This window comes from Suillus discolor (genome assembly GCF_016758755.1).
Source record: "Suillus discolor strain FC423 chromosome Unknown F5147scaffold_21, whole genome shotgun sequence".
Classification (NCBI taxonomy): domain Eukaryota; kingdom Fungi; phylum Basidiomycota; class Agaricomycetes; order Boletales; family Suillaceae; genus Suillus; species Suillus discolor.
In genome coordinates this window covers 544,294-558,713 of record NW_024541268.1, presented here as the reverse complement: position 1 = coordinate 558,713, position 14,420 = coordinate 544,294, and the positions used below count along the sequence as shown (strand labels likewise).

Genomic DNA, 14,420 nt, shown 5'->3' with positions numbered 1-14,420 from the left:
TTCTTATCTTGACCCATACAGGAATGTGTATGTGGTTGAGATAAGGGTATAGTATCCCAAGAGCTGAGGATTGTGTTATGGTTTACTTATGCCCCCGTTTATTCTTTTGTTACTGGACAATGGTCTCTAACATCCTCAGTTATGGAACGCTGGATCACCTTTCAGTATCTCACTCATATGATTACTAAAGCTTCCTTTTGTGCTAGCAACCGCTATCATGCACAGCCCTTATCTTGATAAGGGCTCTTATCACTTATCTCTTATCCCCGCTTCTATCTTGATATGCATCTTATGCCTACCTTTCTTAGCCTGGTCTGTGCGCCCCATATGGACTATTTAAGCACAGTAGTTACCGCTTATATTACTCACTTTAATCTACTGGGTTTTACCTGGAAACTAGTCCTTCAGTAAGGTCTCCAACCTTACTATCTTGAACCATTATTCTAAGGCGGTCAGCAACACTGTCCTTAGCCAGAAACCTAGACCCTATTTTCATAGGCAGACTCTGCTTTACACTTCGACTTGACCATTTGGTTATTGTAAAGAAGAACGACCCCAGTCATAACAGATTGGGGGTCAAGGACAACACTGATGCATCTCCCGAGCACCTCGGGTTGTAGCATGTCGAGGATATCACATACGTGGGTCTCGCTGAGACCAGATTGGATGAGAGTACGAGAGGGGGAAAGTGGGCATTGAGGGTCTGCATAGTTGGCAGTTTCATATCGTACAAGAGCACACCTGTAGAACAAGTTGACGAGCCCTATGAGACTGTGGAATGTGAGTCTTGATTTCTGTGCACACCGAACAGCATGGGACTGCTTCTTGTGGACATGAAGGTAGCTGTAGGAGGAGGGAAGGGGTAGCATGGAGAACTCCAAGGGGAGTAGGGAGTCTATGCTGAAGATGGAGGCAGTGCAGTTGTCATATCCCGTATTCCAGACCTACATCTGACAATGTTCCCACACCTCATCCAGACCCCCTGTCCATGTCATTTATCTGTCCAGATCCCTGTACCTTTGCATATCCACACATCCGGATCCAATATCCGGATACCCAATCTGATATCCACTTGTCAGGATCTCCGGATCCGACCTATGCTTCATATCCGAACCCAAACCTTAAATCAGTGCCCATCCCCTTATGGTAATCACCTGTTTCCAGACATCTGGTTATCCCTATAACCGACTGTGCTTTATTTTCTGTACCTTATTCATTTCCGTCTTCATTTTATTAAGTTCCGATACACTAGTGTTAGGCATTCCACATGCTCCGTCCATAGCCTCACATAGCCTCGCACTGCGCTGACTGATTCTCCATTATGTCCTCTGTAGTATATAAACTCCTGTAGAAACTCCTGTATTTCCTTAGTCTGAATATTACACATATTAGTCCTCGCACTAGATCTCACACTAAGTCCTCATACCAGTTCTAGTCCTCCAACTTAGTCAATATCCATCTCAGGCCTAGGGAGGAATTCCCTAGGCCGGAGCTCTGCTCCTCCGCTCCTCCATTCCTACGAGTTTCTGGAAGTTCCTCTGGAACTTTCCTGTGGTCCTCCGAACCTATTCTGCTTCAGACTTTGTCCCTGCAGCCTTTCCTCTGTTTGCTTTCTATTCAGGATTCATCCTGATTAGCCTCACACGTATCCTTGTCAAGTGGACGAACCTCATAGTAATTTCCAGAAGTTCCTCTGGAACTTTCCCACACTCCTCCAGAAGTTTCTCGCACTCGGCTGGATGGTCCTTCTGAAGTTTCCCATGCTCATCCGGAAGTCCTTTGGACTTCATTCTGAAATAAGGGCACATACTCAGGTAAGGGGCGCAGCACACGAGCTAAAGCCAAGCCCCTTGGAATCAGTCCTACCCTTTGTGCATGGTGTTAACAGTGGTGTAGTGTGTCTTCCAGCCATTTCCAGCTGGCTTTTTGTCCAGCAGACAGTGTGTGAAGTGCCAGAACCGACAATCTGGATGGTGGTGAGGCGCTGGAAGAGTGGGCCTGTGTATTTTAGTTCCAAGTCATTTGGGGTGGCAGCAACCTGGATATGGTGAGAGAGGTTGGATCACAGTTGGAATATGGTCTCGATGTCGGGATCATCATGAGTGAAATCTGGTTTAATTTGCGAAGGGAACGGGCACACAGTTTGCATGGCTGAAAAGAGGATCCAGTCTACCTCCTTTAAGTAGAAATAATTTCTGTCCTTTGGGAATGAGCTGCACTATGTGTGAGCGTGTTAGTGGTGGGCAGAGAAGTCGCTGCTTACCACGAAGGAGGTGTGGGCGGCAAAGGTGCAGGTAACGATGGGCCTCCTTGAATGGCAAGGAGATTTGGACGCCGTGGGATAGCACTGGAAGGTTGCGTGGAGGACATGGAGCTGGGTAGGATTAAAAGAGAAGATTGAGGGTGAGGGAGCGTACAAGTGCATCTACTTGGAATTTCCAAGTAGAAGCCAAAGGTACGTAGACTGCAGACGATGAATCTGTGATATGAGCAAATGAAGATTTGAGTGTGGCTTCTATATTTGAAAATGTTTGGGGACTTATGCAACATCATGTGCATGACTTCTGTGACCTGCATGACTTAGGGGACTTGTTGCGAGTAAATTTACAATGCATTGCTTATGAGTAAGTTTACAACATAGGTGTAAAGTCATGAAATCCTGGGACATTATGCTATATATTACAAGCGACAGAGAGCGAATGCTAATACAGAACAAATTATGAGTGCAATTCTGACCTACATATATCTGCAAGGGAAAAAAAGGCCCAAATCTAACGACCTCTGACTAACAGTACAGGGGCTACAAGTACATGGTGCATGAGAGAATTACTATTGAGAACAGATTGCAGGGTTTTCTATCTGTGCTGGAGTTCCTAGAGTGGTTGCAAGGACGTAATGTGAGCGGCCACTTCCTGTGTTGCGACTGCCCAATCTATGGTCAAAAATTGCAATGCTGATTGAAAAAATGTGTGAATAAGGTCATATAATCGGGGGTATCCCAAGCTGATGATGGTGCCATTAGTGGAAGGGGTGTATAACCAGGTGCCAAACGACTGAATGGAATCTGTGATTTCATCAGTGTAGTCCACGCCAAGGAAATTGAAGAGAATTTGGGTGATCACGGGTATGGTGAAGACAAGGTAGGGGATGCCCAGCCAAAAGTCTTGGAGTGAATCATTGTCACAAGCCCAGACAGGGTGCTTGAACCTCCTGCACCCACTGCACGAGGAGCACAAGATAGGCTTGTTAATGTAACAATGTATCGTCTTGCGGTAGTGTCCGAGGTAGAATTTGGCATTGACGAGGTCGCAGGTGCGTAGATCTCTATGGGGCTTGAGATGAGGGAGTGAGGATGATAATCCGTGGAGAGCGCAAACCCCCCCATAGTCATTCAGATAGGATTCAAGGATGGCAATCTTGTCGACATCATTGGGCAAGGGAGTAGGGGAGGGGGGTGTGGTGGGGGGTTCCAGTGATGCGCACTACTTCTTGAGTGGGGTTTCGCTGTCTCCAAGAAAGGGGTTAGGACTGGAGGAGGGGGCCGGAGGAGTAAGTTTGTCGACAGGCGCAGTATTGGAGGGTGTTCCGCCAACTAGAGTGTCCAGGTATGGAGAAAAGGGGTCTTCCAGTGGCCTCTTTTGCGGGGTGATGCCATGAGCAGGCATGTCACCGTAGAGAGGTTTGATCTTTGTACTGTTAGTTAGTGTAGAGAGAAGGCATGAGGGGTCAACTTACATCGATGTGGGTGAGGATATGCATGTAGAGGGCAGCAGGAAGGCCTATGAATGGGCAAGTTACAAATGGGCAATGATAGCCCTTCTTAGACATCAGCTTGGCAGTTACTAGAGTTCCTATAAAGTCATTACACTGCAGGCATTTTCCCATTTTCCTCCACCAAATATCCAAAAAACATTGATTGAGAAGATAGAAATTTCCCCTCATTTTTCCTGTCAAAACATTGAAAAAAAGTAATTCATGTCTCAATGATGTTCTGTGTGTGGGACATGATGCAAAAATTGGTCATGTTCCTTCAAGAATAATGCTGTATTTTCATGTATTATCTTTGAAATAACAGCTTAAAATAATGTTAATTTTCTTCTCTGTGTTTTTCAAATATACTATTTTTTTCAAATGTTCTGTGTATGTTGAAAAACATAGAGAAGAAAATTAACATTATTTTAAGCTGTTATTTCAAAGATAATACATGGAAAATACAGCATTATTCTTGAAGGAACATGACCAATTTTTGCATCATGTCCCACACACAGAACATCATTGAGACATGAATTACTTTTTTTCAATGTTTTGACAGGAAAAATGAGGGGAAATTTCTATCTTCTCAATCAATGTTTTTTGGATGTTTGGTGGAGGAAAATGGGAAAATGCCTGCAGTGTTAGGTGAAAGGTCGAGGACAGCGACAGGGTTACTTGCCAAGAAAATTGATCTTCAAGGATGGGTCCTTGTTGTGGATGGAATGATGTCTTTCCATTTCATTCAACTGCTTGCCGCAGAAAACACATGATTGAAGGCAGTTTGGTGGGAAAAGGGATTTGCTGGTTGAAAGCATCGTTGAGTATACAGGTGAAAAGGGGTGGTGAGTGAATGTGCGTGCCTCGCAAATTTCACAAGGAAGGTCAGGGTGGGTTGTGAGTACTTGAGTTTTGGGTTCTCTTATATGGATTATCAGAATCACATGTCAGGAATTGCAGAATGGTGAAAATAGGCATACCTAAAGTGCCAACAACTAGCTGAGAAGTTAGGAACCAAGAACAGAAGACATGACTTTGAATATATTCGGTGACTGGTCCGTCGCTTACTGAAACACTTTACCTTGGGGTGAAGTGTCAGGTCCCCAACGTAGCTTCGATTCCTCTCATGACAGTTCTTCCATTACCACTGCATGGGTGGACAAATAAAAAATAAAAACATCGAAGCATGAATACATTTGTGAGCGTTAATATATCTATGATCAAGTGTTGGCCATCTTGACATTGTCAGTAATATCAGGTTGAGCATCCTCCATGTGAACATTGTCCGATTGATCCGGTGGAATGGTTCGAAATTCTCTGTAAAATGCGATCACGAAAGAGTGACATTGTGGAATCTCGTCTGCGTCCTTGGGTTTGTGCTTGATCCACACTTGTAATGATCTAATGGAGGCAAAGTGAGTGGGATCAACAGCAAGTCTCATTGCTATCTTTTGTAGATAGGGGTTTGTGGGTTGGCCATCAATGATAACCTTGCTCTCGCGAATAACTGCTATGACTGTTAGGAGGATGAATGGGAATTGAGTGCCATAAGGGCATAACAGGTGATTGCTCAGAGATCCTGAATGTAGAGAAGGGTGCATGCAAGGTTCTCGAAAGGGTACCCAGCACTTGTAACAGTATACCCAGTATGTGGTGTCTTCACGTTTGGTGGGTGGGAGAAGCAATATGACCTTACTATGGAGCGAAGGAGTGACTTCGGGATGAGAGTATGGGCCCACTCAATGTTCACCACTGACCCAGCAGTATATGCATCCAATTGTCTTTATGGTGTCCAGGATATGCTTCAGCACTCTCAGTTCTCTCAATCCCATGGCATATTTGGTATTGATGTCAGCTGCAACCAATTTGATGGAGAAAGGCAGCTTGTGCAGATGAGGGGAGGGTGACATGTGATGGGATGTCCCGTTGTTCGGAATACCAGTTGATGCTGGTCAAAATAACAATAATATCTTCATGTACATATGTAATTTTGCTCCCTCAGCTGCTATCTCAATCATTCTTTGGCATATAGCATAAACAAAGAGGAGACTAATTTTGATGATGCTACCAGGTCAGCCTTGGAAAGTGCTGTCAGAAGAGTGCTGTATCATGTTAACCATGAAAGTGAGTCAAAGATATGATAGTCTTATTTTTGATATTCAACATGATTAGATCCTGAAAAGCTAGTCCAAGTACCAACAATTTTACAGAGGTGGATTCGGATTCGGCCGAGGACGAAGAAGAAGACTTGTGAGCTCTTATGGCTAAGCAAATTGAGATTGAAGCAGAGAAGGATGAAGACGTGCAAGCTGCACTTGATGGTGGGTGACCACACTCAATCCTTGTATCATACTAGAGCTGACCCAGCTGAAACAGACCTTTTGGAAGGTCATGCTGGCACTTCCTCTAATTTGGGCCATGACGGTAAGACTCTTCAGCACCTGATGGTCATAAATCTGTAGCTGTTGGTCCTTTAGATCATCTGGAAGCGTCTAATATGAGCTCTAATTGCGCTCTGCCTCTGTTGACAAAAGCAGGATCATATGGGAACCAAGATGGCTCTAAAGACTTTTCTGGAGCAGCAACTGATGTTTCTCTGTTGGATCACACCAGTTCGGCATTTGGCGGATCTGGTATACTCTTCCAAGCTACTACCCCTTCCGCTTAGGCCTACCCATGTAATTGGAATATCGACAGACCATCACCCTCTTACCCCCACATTGCATTCCGATTTCCCGAGTTGGCTACTATACCCCCCATATCAGCCATATGGCTCAAGACTTTTAATATTGATCTGCTATCTGATCCAAAGAGAAAGTGGGTATGGTCTGGCTTGCAGGGATTGTGAGTTCATTGGCCTCAGCTATGGCGTCATGCTAATTGGTCCTACACAGCCATTCATATTGCACGGTATCACTTACTCTGGACAATGATGATGCAGCATCACCTGCAACTAATGAGCTGGAGTTCAATTGTCTGCTTGAATCCGTGAACTGTAGTTACCTCCGAGACTACGGGGTGATTGTGTGCAAATCACTGCATAACGGTGTTCCATGCAGCTATGCTGTGCCACTTGAGAGATTGATGAGACACTGCTACACTTCTAAAAAACTAGCAGAGTCTACCCCTTGCGGACCGCATCAGATAACATTTTGCAAAATCTCGAGAAAACCCAGCACCCTTCAAATCCAGTTCTTGAAGGACATCCTCCTGGACTACCCGGATATTGTGGCTACCTGTGGAGAGTTGCGTGACCTTTGCCTGTTGCCTAACCAACATGGTCCAATCCTTCACATTCACCCTCCCATCCCCAGACTTGTTTGTCCGAGATGTGATTTTGCTATTCCTGAAGACTGTGGTCCTGGGTCTCTGGAGGAACACTGGTGCTGACACTTCGAAAAGAAGATGCCAGGGACCAAGCACCCAATTCCTATCTGAGATTGTTTCATGAAATGCCAAATCCAGTCGTTTTGCCATGATTCTCACACATGCACCTGGTTCGCAGTCCGGTGACCTCAGCCATACTCCAGTGGCAACCTACTGCCGCCAACACAGCGTGAAGAGATTGGCCCAGCCAGTAGCTTGTTGGCTTCATTACTTTCCAGGCACCAAGCAGGTATTGCCGCCTCACAAACTAATGAAGTAGCAGTGGTACCTTTTTTTTTGCAGATAGGTGCTATGGAACATATCCGGCCCTATCAGTCGAAAGAGTTGCATGATCTTGTGGATTTGCCCAGATGCTCCGATACTTTACTCTGGAAACTCAAACGTGCAGTGACAAAGCATTTTCTAGGGTTGTGCGTCTTCATGAATTCCCTCATTGGAAGAACACTGAGGTGCTTGTCACCCTCAGGTTCCTGATAGAATGGAAGTTTGCTGTAAATAAGAACAGAAGAAGAAGGGTGGCCATCTCAGCCAAGGCACCCAGTCTCTTGGAGGAAATGGAGCATGTTATTCACTTCTATGTGGATGATGTAGTGAACTCCTGGAAAATCAATCCCCTCACCAAAGCACAAGGTTGCGATCATCCATCTTTGGGAAGGTGTATCGCCATTGCACCAGGCGTTAAACCTCCTGTTCTTCTCCTCTGTATTGGTAGAGTCATCGAGCTAGTCATTGAGTCTGCTCATGTAGTATGGAATGTCGAGGAGTTCAGACAGTTCCTTAATGAGTGCGATGGTGGTGCAATATATGATGCCCCTATCTTTCTCCTGGAGGACAATTGAGCGATGAGTTTCGACAACCTTTTCCTTGAGCTGTGTGGTGGATACCGAGATAATAGAATAGCTGATGTTACTTTGGTGAAGAGGGGCTCGGATGATGCATATGAGCGATGGTGGAATCTGCATCTGTGAGCACAATCTGGATAAAGAGATAGGGGACATTGTGGCTGTGAGGAATGTTATGGGTTTAGTCAAGGTGGTGATGAGATGAAACAGTTTGAAACAGTTGTGGTAGTCATCCAAGGTGAAAATGTGATGGGCTTCGTCGATGAAGACATGCATGAGCCTTTGTTTGACAGATTGCGCTCAACAAAAGAAGTCATCTGTCCCTGCCTGATGTGCAGATACAATCATGATCTGAGCCGTTAAGATGTTCTGGATGTGGGGATACTGGCCTCCCTCAATATGTGTAGTGGCCAACCATTGTGCCATATCCTCTGTCAATGCCACGAGGGGTGTTATGACTATGAAGAGTGCGCGAGGGTGAATCAAGGGAGCTGCAAAAAATGCTAGACTCTTGCCACTGCCAGTGGGCATGACACATAGAACATGCTCATTGGTTAAGCAGCTCTGCATGGGCTCTGCCTGGTATGAAGAGGTGAATGAAGGGTTGGGATTTCTGAGAAAAAGTGGCCATAAAGTGTCTAAGAGTTTGGGGTCAACAGCGAGGTGGGGCGATGATATCATTTTAGATACACCAATGGAAGCAGCATGGTTGACGCCGACATAATGGCCAAACATGTCCTGGAGCTCTCTGAGAATGCCGTTGCCCATTCCAGTTGCAACGTTTCTGAGTTTGTCTATGATTTCAACACCCATTGACATGATGGCCTGGTGCGCAGCATTATAGACAGTGGTTTTGAGAGGTCCCAGAAGGCGGTCATATAATTGCGCATGAGTGTCACCTGTTGATTGCTGACTTTCTAGTTTGGTACAGTTCTCGTGTTGGCCAATTGTAGTGTGCCAATGCTTGCTGACCCTTTGTATCGACATCACCGCAGTGTGGGATATTTGAGTAAGCGCATTGGTAGTCTGCAGAGAGTAGTGTGCCTCACCAACCACTTGAGAATGACCGAACACTTGATGAATGGCTAGAAGCTCTCCATCTTCCACGTCCAAAATGCCAAAATTAGTTAAGGTTAGGGTCATTTTACAGATATGTACAAAGTGTGGGAATAGGTCCAGAGATAGGTACAGATGATTTCCAAAAATCTGAAAATCTGGAGATAGGGGTTCTGGAGATATGATAGGAAACGGAGACTGATCCTACTGAGATGTGGGAACTGGAGGTGTAGAGATATGGACAGGGGGTCCAGAGGTCCAGATGAGGTGTGGGAACATTGTTAGATGTAGGTTCAGAATGCAGGATATGACATACTGTAAGGCAATGAATACTAGACAAGAGTAGGAATCATCAACTGTTTGAGAATGATACATAAAGCATAGCAATTTCTTAAAGCAAGCATTTTGTATCACTTGATCAAATAATAACTGGTATGGAAGATTGATATCTTGAACAAGGAACTGGGTGGCTTGAATGCTAGAGCCTTGAGTAAGAAGAAGCACCCGATGAGTGTGATTAATCTTGTTATCATAGGCAAAGATTTCTTTAATAGTACTGATCTACTATAATGCTGCCTATTTGAGGTTTCTGAGAGTGATAGACATTATCTTATAGATGTCTATATAGGATATTTTAGGATGAGAGGTTGGTACTCAGTTGATCCAGCCACCTTCAATTTTTTTTCAATATCTGAAATAAATTGAACATATTTTCATGAAACAAAGGAAGGTCATTCTAGGTCAGTCCATAGTATTATCTGCCAGTGCCAGTAGTGTGTCCAAAATTTTATCAAAGGCATCCTCCCCCTATTCTTCATTATCATGAATGTTAATATTTACTATGTGATACATAAGGGCCTTCATCATCTGTTGTCACATCATCAAGCCAATAGGCATATGGATGTACTTAGTGGTGTAAGCTTGAAAAACATGCAAGATGTCTTTACTGCTAAGAGGTTTATCAAAGTGTATGAATATTTTGGCATCTAGAATAGAGTATTTTTGGCAATGACAAAAATACAGTAGTCAGCAATATAATGTAGTAGACTGGTGTCATGCATGATATGTAATTTATATTATATCAATTATATAGAGAGAGTGATAAGGAACATATGAGAGATTATCTAGCCCTCTATTACTGAGCTACCTCTCTATCTTTTCTTTGAGTTATTGTCTTCTATTTTAGAACTCACTATGTTTCTGGATTTCAAACTTTTGTTCTCATATCCATGATATCATTGAAATCTTAGAATATTAACATTTTTTTTCAAAGTCCAATTAATCTTAGATCTCAACTTCTCTGTAGCTCTTTACAACATTCAAATTTGTAGTTTAGTCTATCTCCCATCCTATGTAAGAGGCTAGGCTTGTTGCATAAGGTTCTTAATTGTTTTTAAATTACTATTTGGACTTTAGTGTATTTAATATTAATTCAATTATTCATATTTGTTACAAAGGTGTAGAATTGCAGACCTCACTGCTAGCTTATTTTAAATCTCTATTATACAAATATAATAACTTCAGTCATAGACAGTTCTTTTCTAAAAGTATCTCTTTTTGTGCTGAACACTAGGAATGCTTGGTATTTTTGGATCCTTCTTCAAACCTAGTATTTTATGAGAAGCAATCTAATTTTATCTTCCTAGGTTGGCAAAGTACCCTAGTGATCCTCTTATTATACTTTTACCATTAGGACAAAACAGGTGCTAGGTTTGTTGGTTGGGTACTCATGGTAACAATATATGATAAGTGATGATATGAAAGTATGAGTCAATATGATGACAAGGCTAGTCTGAATATGCTTGGTTTGGCTAAATTTTGAAAAATACCACCCTTGTGGTGGACTCCAGTAATATCTTCTTAGATAGATGATCTATAGATAAACACCTATAAAAACAAATATCTCCATGGTCAGCGATTCAGACAAATACCAATGACTGATAATGTGGTTGTTCATGAGTGGCTGTTTACACTTCCCCAAGCTATGTTCAGACAAAAGCACTTCTATAAGGTCAGTAACAACACCAGTCGATCCAACAGTATGCATTGGAAAAAAAACCAACAGTATGGCAATAATTTATAAAACTGATAACAGAAGGTTGAAAAAAAAACTAGTCAGTCCAACAGTATAGTGCTGATGAAAAAAAGAACAGAATGATAAGAGAAACTCTTTCTTTAGTAATAATGTTTTTATAATAAATTTACTACAGAAAGTCATGTGAAGTTATAACAATCACCCCCTCAGCACAAACAGGTAGAATCAAAGGTCAGGACTAATCAATGCTCAGTAGAACTCTTAGCTCACTATTGAACCTGCTGCCAAGAAACTTATGATGAGTATTAAACAGAATCAAGAACAGATGTCCTTGGCTTTTAGTACCAAGTCCCCTATTCAATAACTAAAGTCTAGCAGGCAAAGAAGACCCTAGCTTAGTATCACTACTCAGATGAGTGAGGTCAAGTGTCACTATCAACATCTAAAGTCTTTCCACTAAGCCTTTGCTTAGATGGACATAAAAACAACACAAAGATCCTGAAATAAATTCAGAACAAGAACACTAAGACTTGAATGAACCTGAAAAGAAAAAGAGAAAAATGAAAGAGAGAAAAAAAAAAGAGAGAAGAAAAAAAAAATAGCTCACTGTTGAGCACAGTGAGCTCAAGGTATTCACAGTTGTTGGTGATAAGCTAAGGGCATTGCTGGATGTTGCTCATAATGACCTCTCAGGTAGTTGCTTAACAGCTCTTGTCACTGTTATTGACACTGATCATACTTCACACTCAATTTTACTTTTGTGGGGGTAAAAGTTCCCTCTGGGCTTCTATTTTTATGGGCAAAAAGTAGGCATTCTAAGGGAAATAGGCTTAGTGTTACAAGTAACATTGGTCACGTGGCCCCCCTATCATTTTCCCCTCATCCTCAGCCCTCACCCTCTACCAGCTCACCCTCCTTTACCAACTTTCCATTGACCAGATCCTCGGGACCGTTCCCATCCCTCGCATAGTCCGCCTCTATGCACGTGCACGCACGCTCCTCCCTATAATTCGACCACCAATGTGGTCCTGCACCTATGACTCGGTCTGACTCATGCCACCAATGTGGCTTTCCCTTTCTGTTCCCTTCTGACTGCGGATTCCTGCACATTGTATTCTTACCGTTGGTCCGTTCCAACGTTTCTCAGTCTCATTCCACATTCGACCATCCATCACTAATCCGGCTCTGTTGCCAACGCACCTATACCATTCTCGTTTCCCCTTTACCCTTACCTACTGTGCGGTAGCCTTGCCCTTAACCCTCTCCACTTAGTATAAGTAGTCGGTCACCCTGTACTAGATTCTCTAACTTGAATCTACTCAATCTTCCCTGGAACATACTTCTCTCTGAAGCCCCCTCAGCTTCAGTCTCTAGTATCTTTTCTTAGCCGCTCCTCGTGACTAAGTCTACCTCGATCGACCTCATCGTTCGGACAAGACTGTCCTTACTTTGAGCGACTTCATAGACATCCATCTTAGAAGTCACGTGACACGCACGTACTGTGATCACTGCCGACTCGTCGTCGCCAGTCTCACTTGCTATACCAGGATCCTTCCGGTTACATCATGAACGTTAGCGGACGACACCCCTCTTAGGGCTCCATATAACAGATCTATTTGAGTGCGTAACACTTAGTCAGACTGTACCAATAACTATTTGTATGAGTCGTTTGTATTATAATTTGTGTCATCAGTCTTTTGGTCATCTTAAGAGGTTGCTTTGTCATGACTTGGTGTGAATCATAAGTCAGCTGACCTTCAAGGCTAAATACTAGAGTCATGTGGCAAAAGTTATGTGACTAGCTAATTATATAATGTAAAGAAAAGTTTATGATTTCTGTACTCTGTTCTGATATTACTTTATTGAACGTAGACATGATATGACACTTTATATTTAGGGTTTTTAAGGAAGTTCCCACAGGGTAACCCATACAAGAACTATTTTTCACAGTCACCTGACATGCATGAGATTTAGTCTGAGTCATTGTTGAGGATGAATGTCACCTCTAAGATCATCTGTGCTGTTCTCAAAACTCTCACTTCCCTTAAACAACTCATTCAGTTCCTTAAGAGACTGCATTAGCATGTCTGAATCTGTGGTCTTGAATGTTGTGAGATTCTTGATACACTTCTTGCACCAGCATACAAAGCAAAGATGTTTGGGAAGGGAAATGATGCCAGTAGGCAGGGTAAGGCAAATGCCATTGGTGGCGGAATGTATGGGTCACTAGTGTCGTGGTGATGTTGATGATAAGAACATTTTTATAGTGAGCCACTACCTTTAAAATCTGCCCAACATAGTACTAGTAACAGGAGGTTGAATTGTCTAAGCACACAATTGAGCCAAATGAGATAGGAGTACAATAGCTGTGGCACATATGTATGTATGTTCATTCACATTTCGACACACAAGTGCCCTGGTCTGGCTTGGTATGAATGGTAGTAATTGCAGTTATAATAAAATGAACTCATAGTTATTATGAAGATAGGAGGAAGAAAATATATCTTAGATGGTTCTCTCTGTATCAGATGAAAGTGTAATAATAATATTACATTTTATTATATTGCTTAAAGAGCAGTATGCCCAAATTATTGCTGTTAGACCATGATGTCACAATTACTCTTGCTCCAAAGACATCAGATAATGCTCAGATTTCTTGTAGTCAGGTTAAATATTGTTCATTCAGGAGATTGACTATATACAAATGCTGATATTGCCCTTTATAGCTGCTTATTAATATTTGATAGTGTACTGGTGTCCCTTCTTAGATCAAGGTTTAATGAAGTGTGAATGAATCTCATGATATTTTCATCGCAATTATGATAGAAAATAGAAAGTTTTGACAAAGCAATTTAGTAAGATAATGACACAAATCACTCTCTTAACTGATACCATATCTCCTTAATATCTAAAGCCCTTCATTAAGTCATTAGGCATTAAGGTCAAGGATCTTACTAAGATTAGATTATTAGCAAACCATTCGGAGATTGGAATCTATATTATTTCTGTCCACCCTATTTGTCATATCCCGTATTCCGGACCTACATCTGACAATGTTCCCACGCCTCATCCGGACCTCTGGACCCCCTGTCCATGTCCTTTATCTGTCAAGATGCCTGTACACCCGGATCCCTGTACCTTTGCATATCCACACATCCAGATCCGAAACCCGGACACTCAATCTGATATCCATTTGCCAGGATCTCCAGATCTGACCTATGCTTCATATCCAAACCCAAATCTTAAATCAGTGCTCATCCCCTTATGGTAATCACCTGTCTCCGGACATCTGAACATCTCCGGACATCCGGACATCTGGATCCGACCCGCGTCTATCTTCCGTGCCTTTT

The 14,420-nt window shown here is 42.7% G+C and overlaps 4 protein-coding genes across 4 annotated transcripts; 1 reads left to right on the top strand and 3 right to left on the bottom strand.

Annotated features, from left to right (window-relative positions):
* Positions 1 to 1,431: 1,431 nt before the first annotated feature.
* Positions 1,432 to 2,370, bottom strand: F5147DRAFT_652005 (uncharacterized protein; the record flags this gene model as incomplete). The annotated part of the gene is made up of 5 exons (XM_041433575.1): positions 1,432 to 1,549; positions 1,669 to 1,791; positions 1,833 to 2,038; positions 2,141 to 2,213; positions 2,264 to 2,370. 5 exons carry the CDS (start codon positions 2,368 to 2,370, stop codon positions 1,432 to 1,434), a joined length of 627 nt encoding a protein of 208 aa, XP_041294074.1.
* Positions 2,371 to 3,482: 1,112 nt separating this feature from the next.
* F5147DRAFT_772650 (uncharacterized protein) lies at positions 3,483 to 3,828 on the bottom strand (the record flags this gene model as incomplete). Its single annotated transcript, XM_041441365.1, has 2 exons — positions 3,483 to 3,686; positions 3,736 to 3,828. The coding sequence occupies 2 exons, from the start codon at positions 3,826 to 3,828 to the stop codon at positions 3,483 to 3,485; spliced, it is 297 nt and encodes a 98-aa protein (XP_041294073.1).
* A 2,182-nt stretch (positions 3,829 to 6,010) lies between these two features.
* F5147DRAFT_652004 (uncharacterized protein) lies at positions 6,011 to 7,976 on the top strand (the record flags this gene model as incomplete). The annotated part of the gene is made up of 8 exons (XM_041433574.1): positions 6,011 to 6,071; positions 6,127 to 6,174; positions 6,228 to 6,383; positions 6,516 to 6,594; positions 6,645 to 7,068; positions 7,256 to 7,366; positions 7,420 to 7,547; positions 7,604 to 7,976. The coding sequence occupies 8 exons, from the start codon at positions 6,011 to 6,013 to the stop codon at positions 7,974 to 7,976; spliced, it is 1,380 nt and encodes a 459-aa protein (XP_041294072.1).
* Positions 7,977 to 8,279: 303 nt separating this feature from the next.
* F5147DRAFT_652003 (uncharacterized protein) lies at positions 8,280 to 9,122 on the bottom strand (the record flags this gene model as incomplete). The annotated part of the gene is made up of 1 exon (XM_041433573.1): positions 8,280 to 9,122. The coding sequence occupies one exon, from the start codon at positions 9,120 to 9,122 to the stop codon at positions 8,280 to 8,282; it is 843 nt and encodes a 280-aa protein (XP_041294071.1).
* Between the last annotated feature and the right edge of the window lie 5,298 nt (positions 9,123 to 14,420).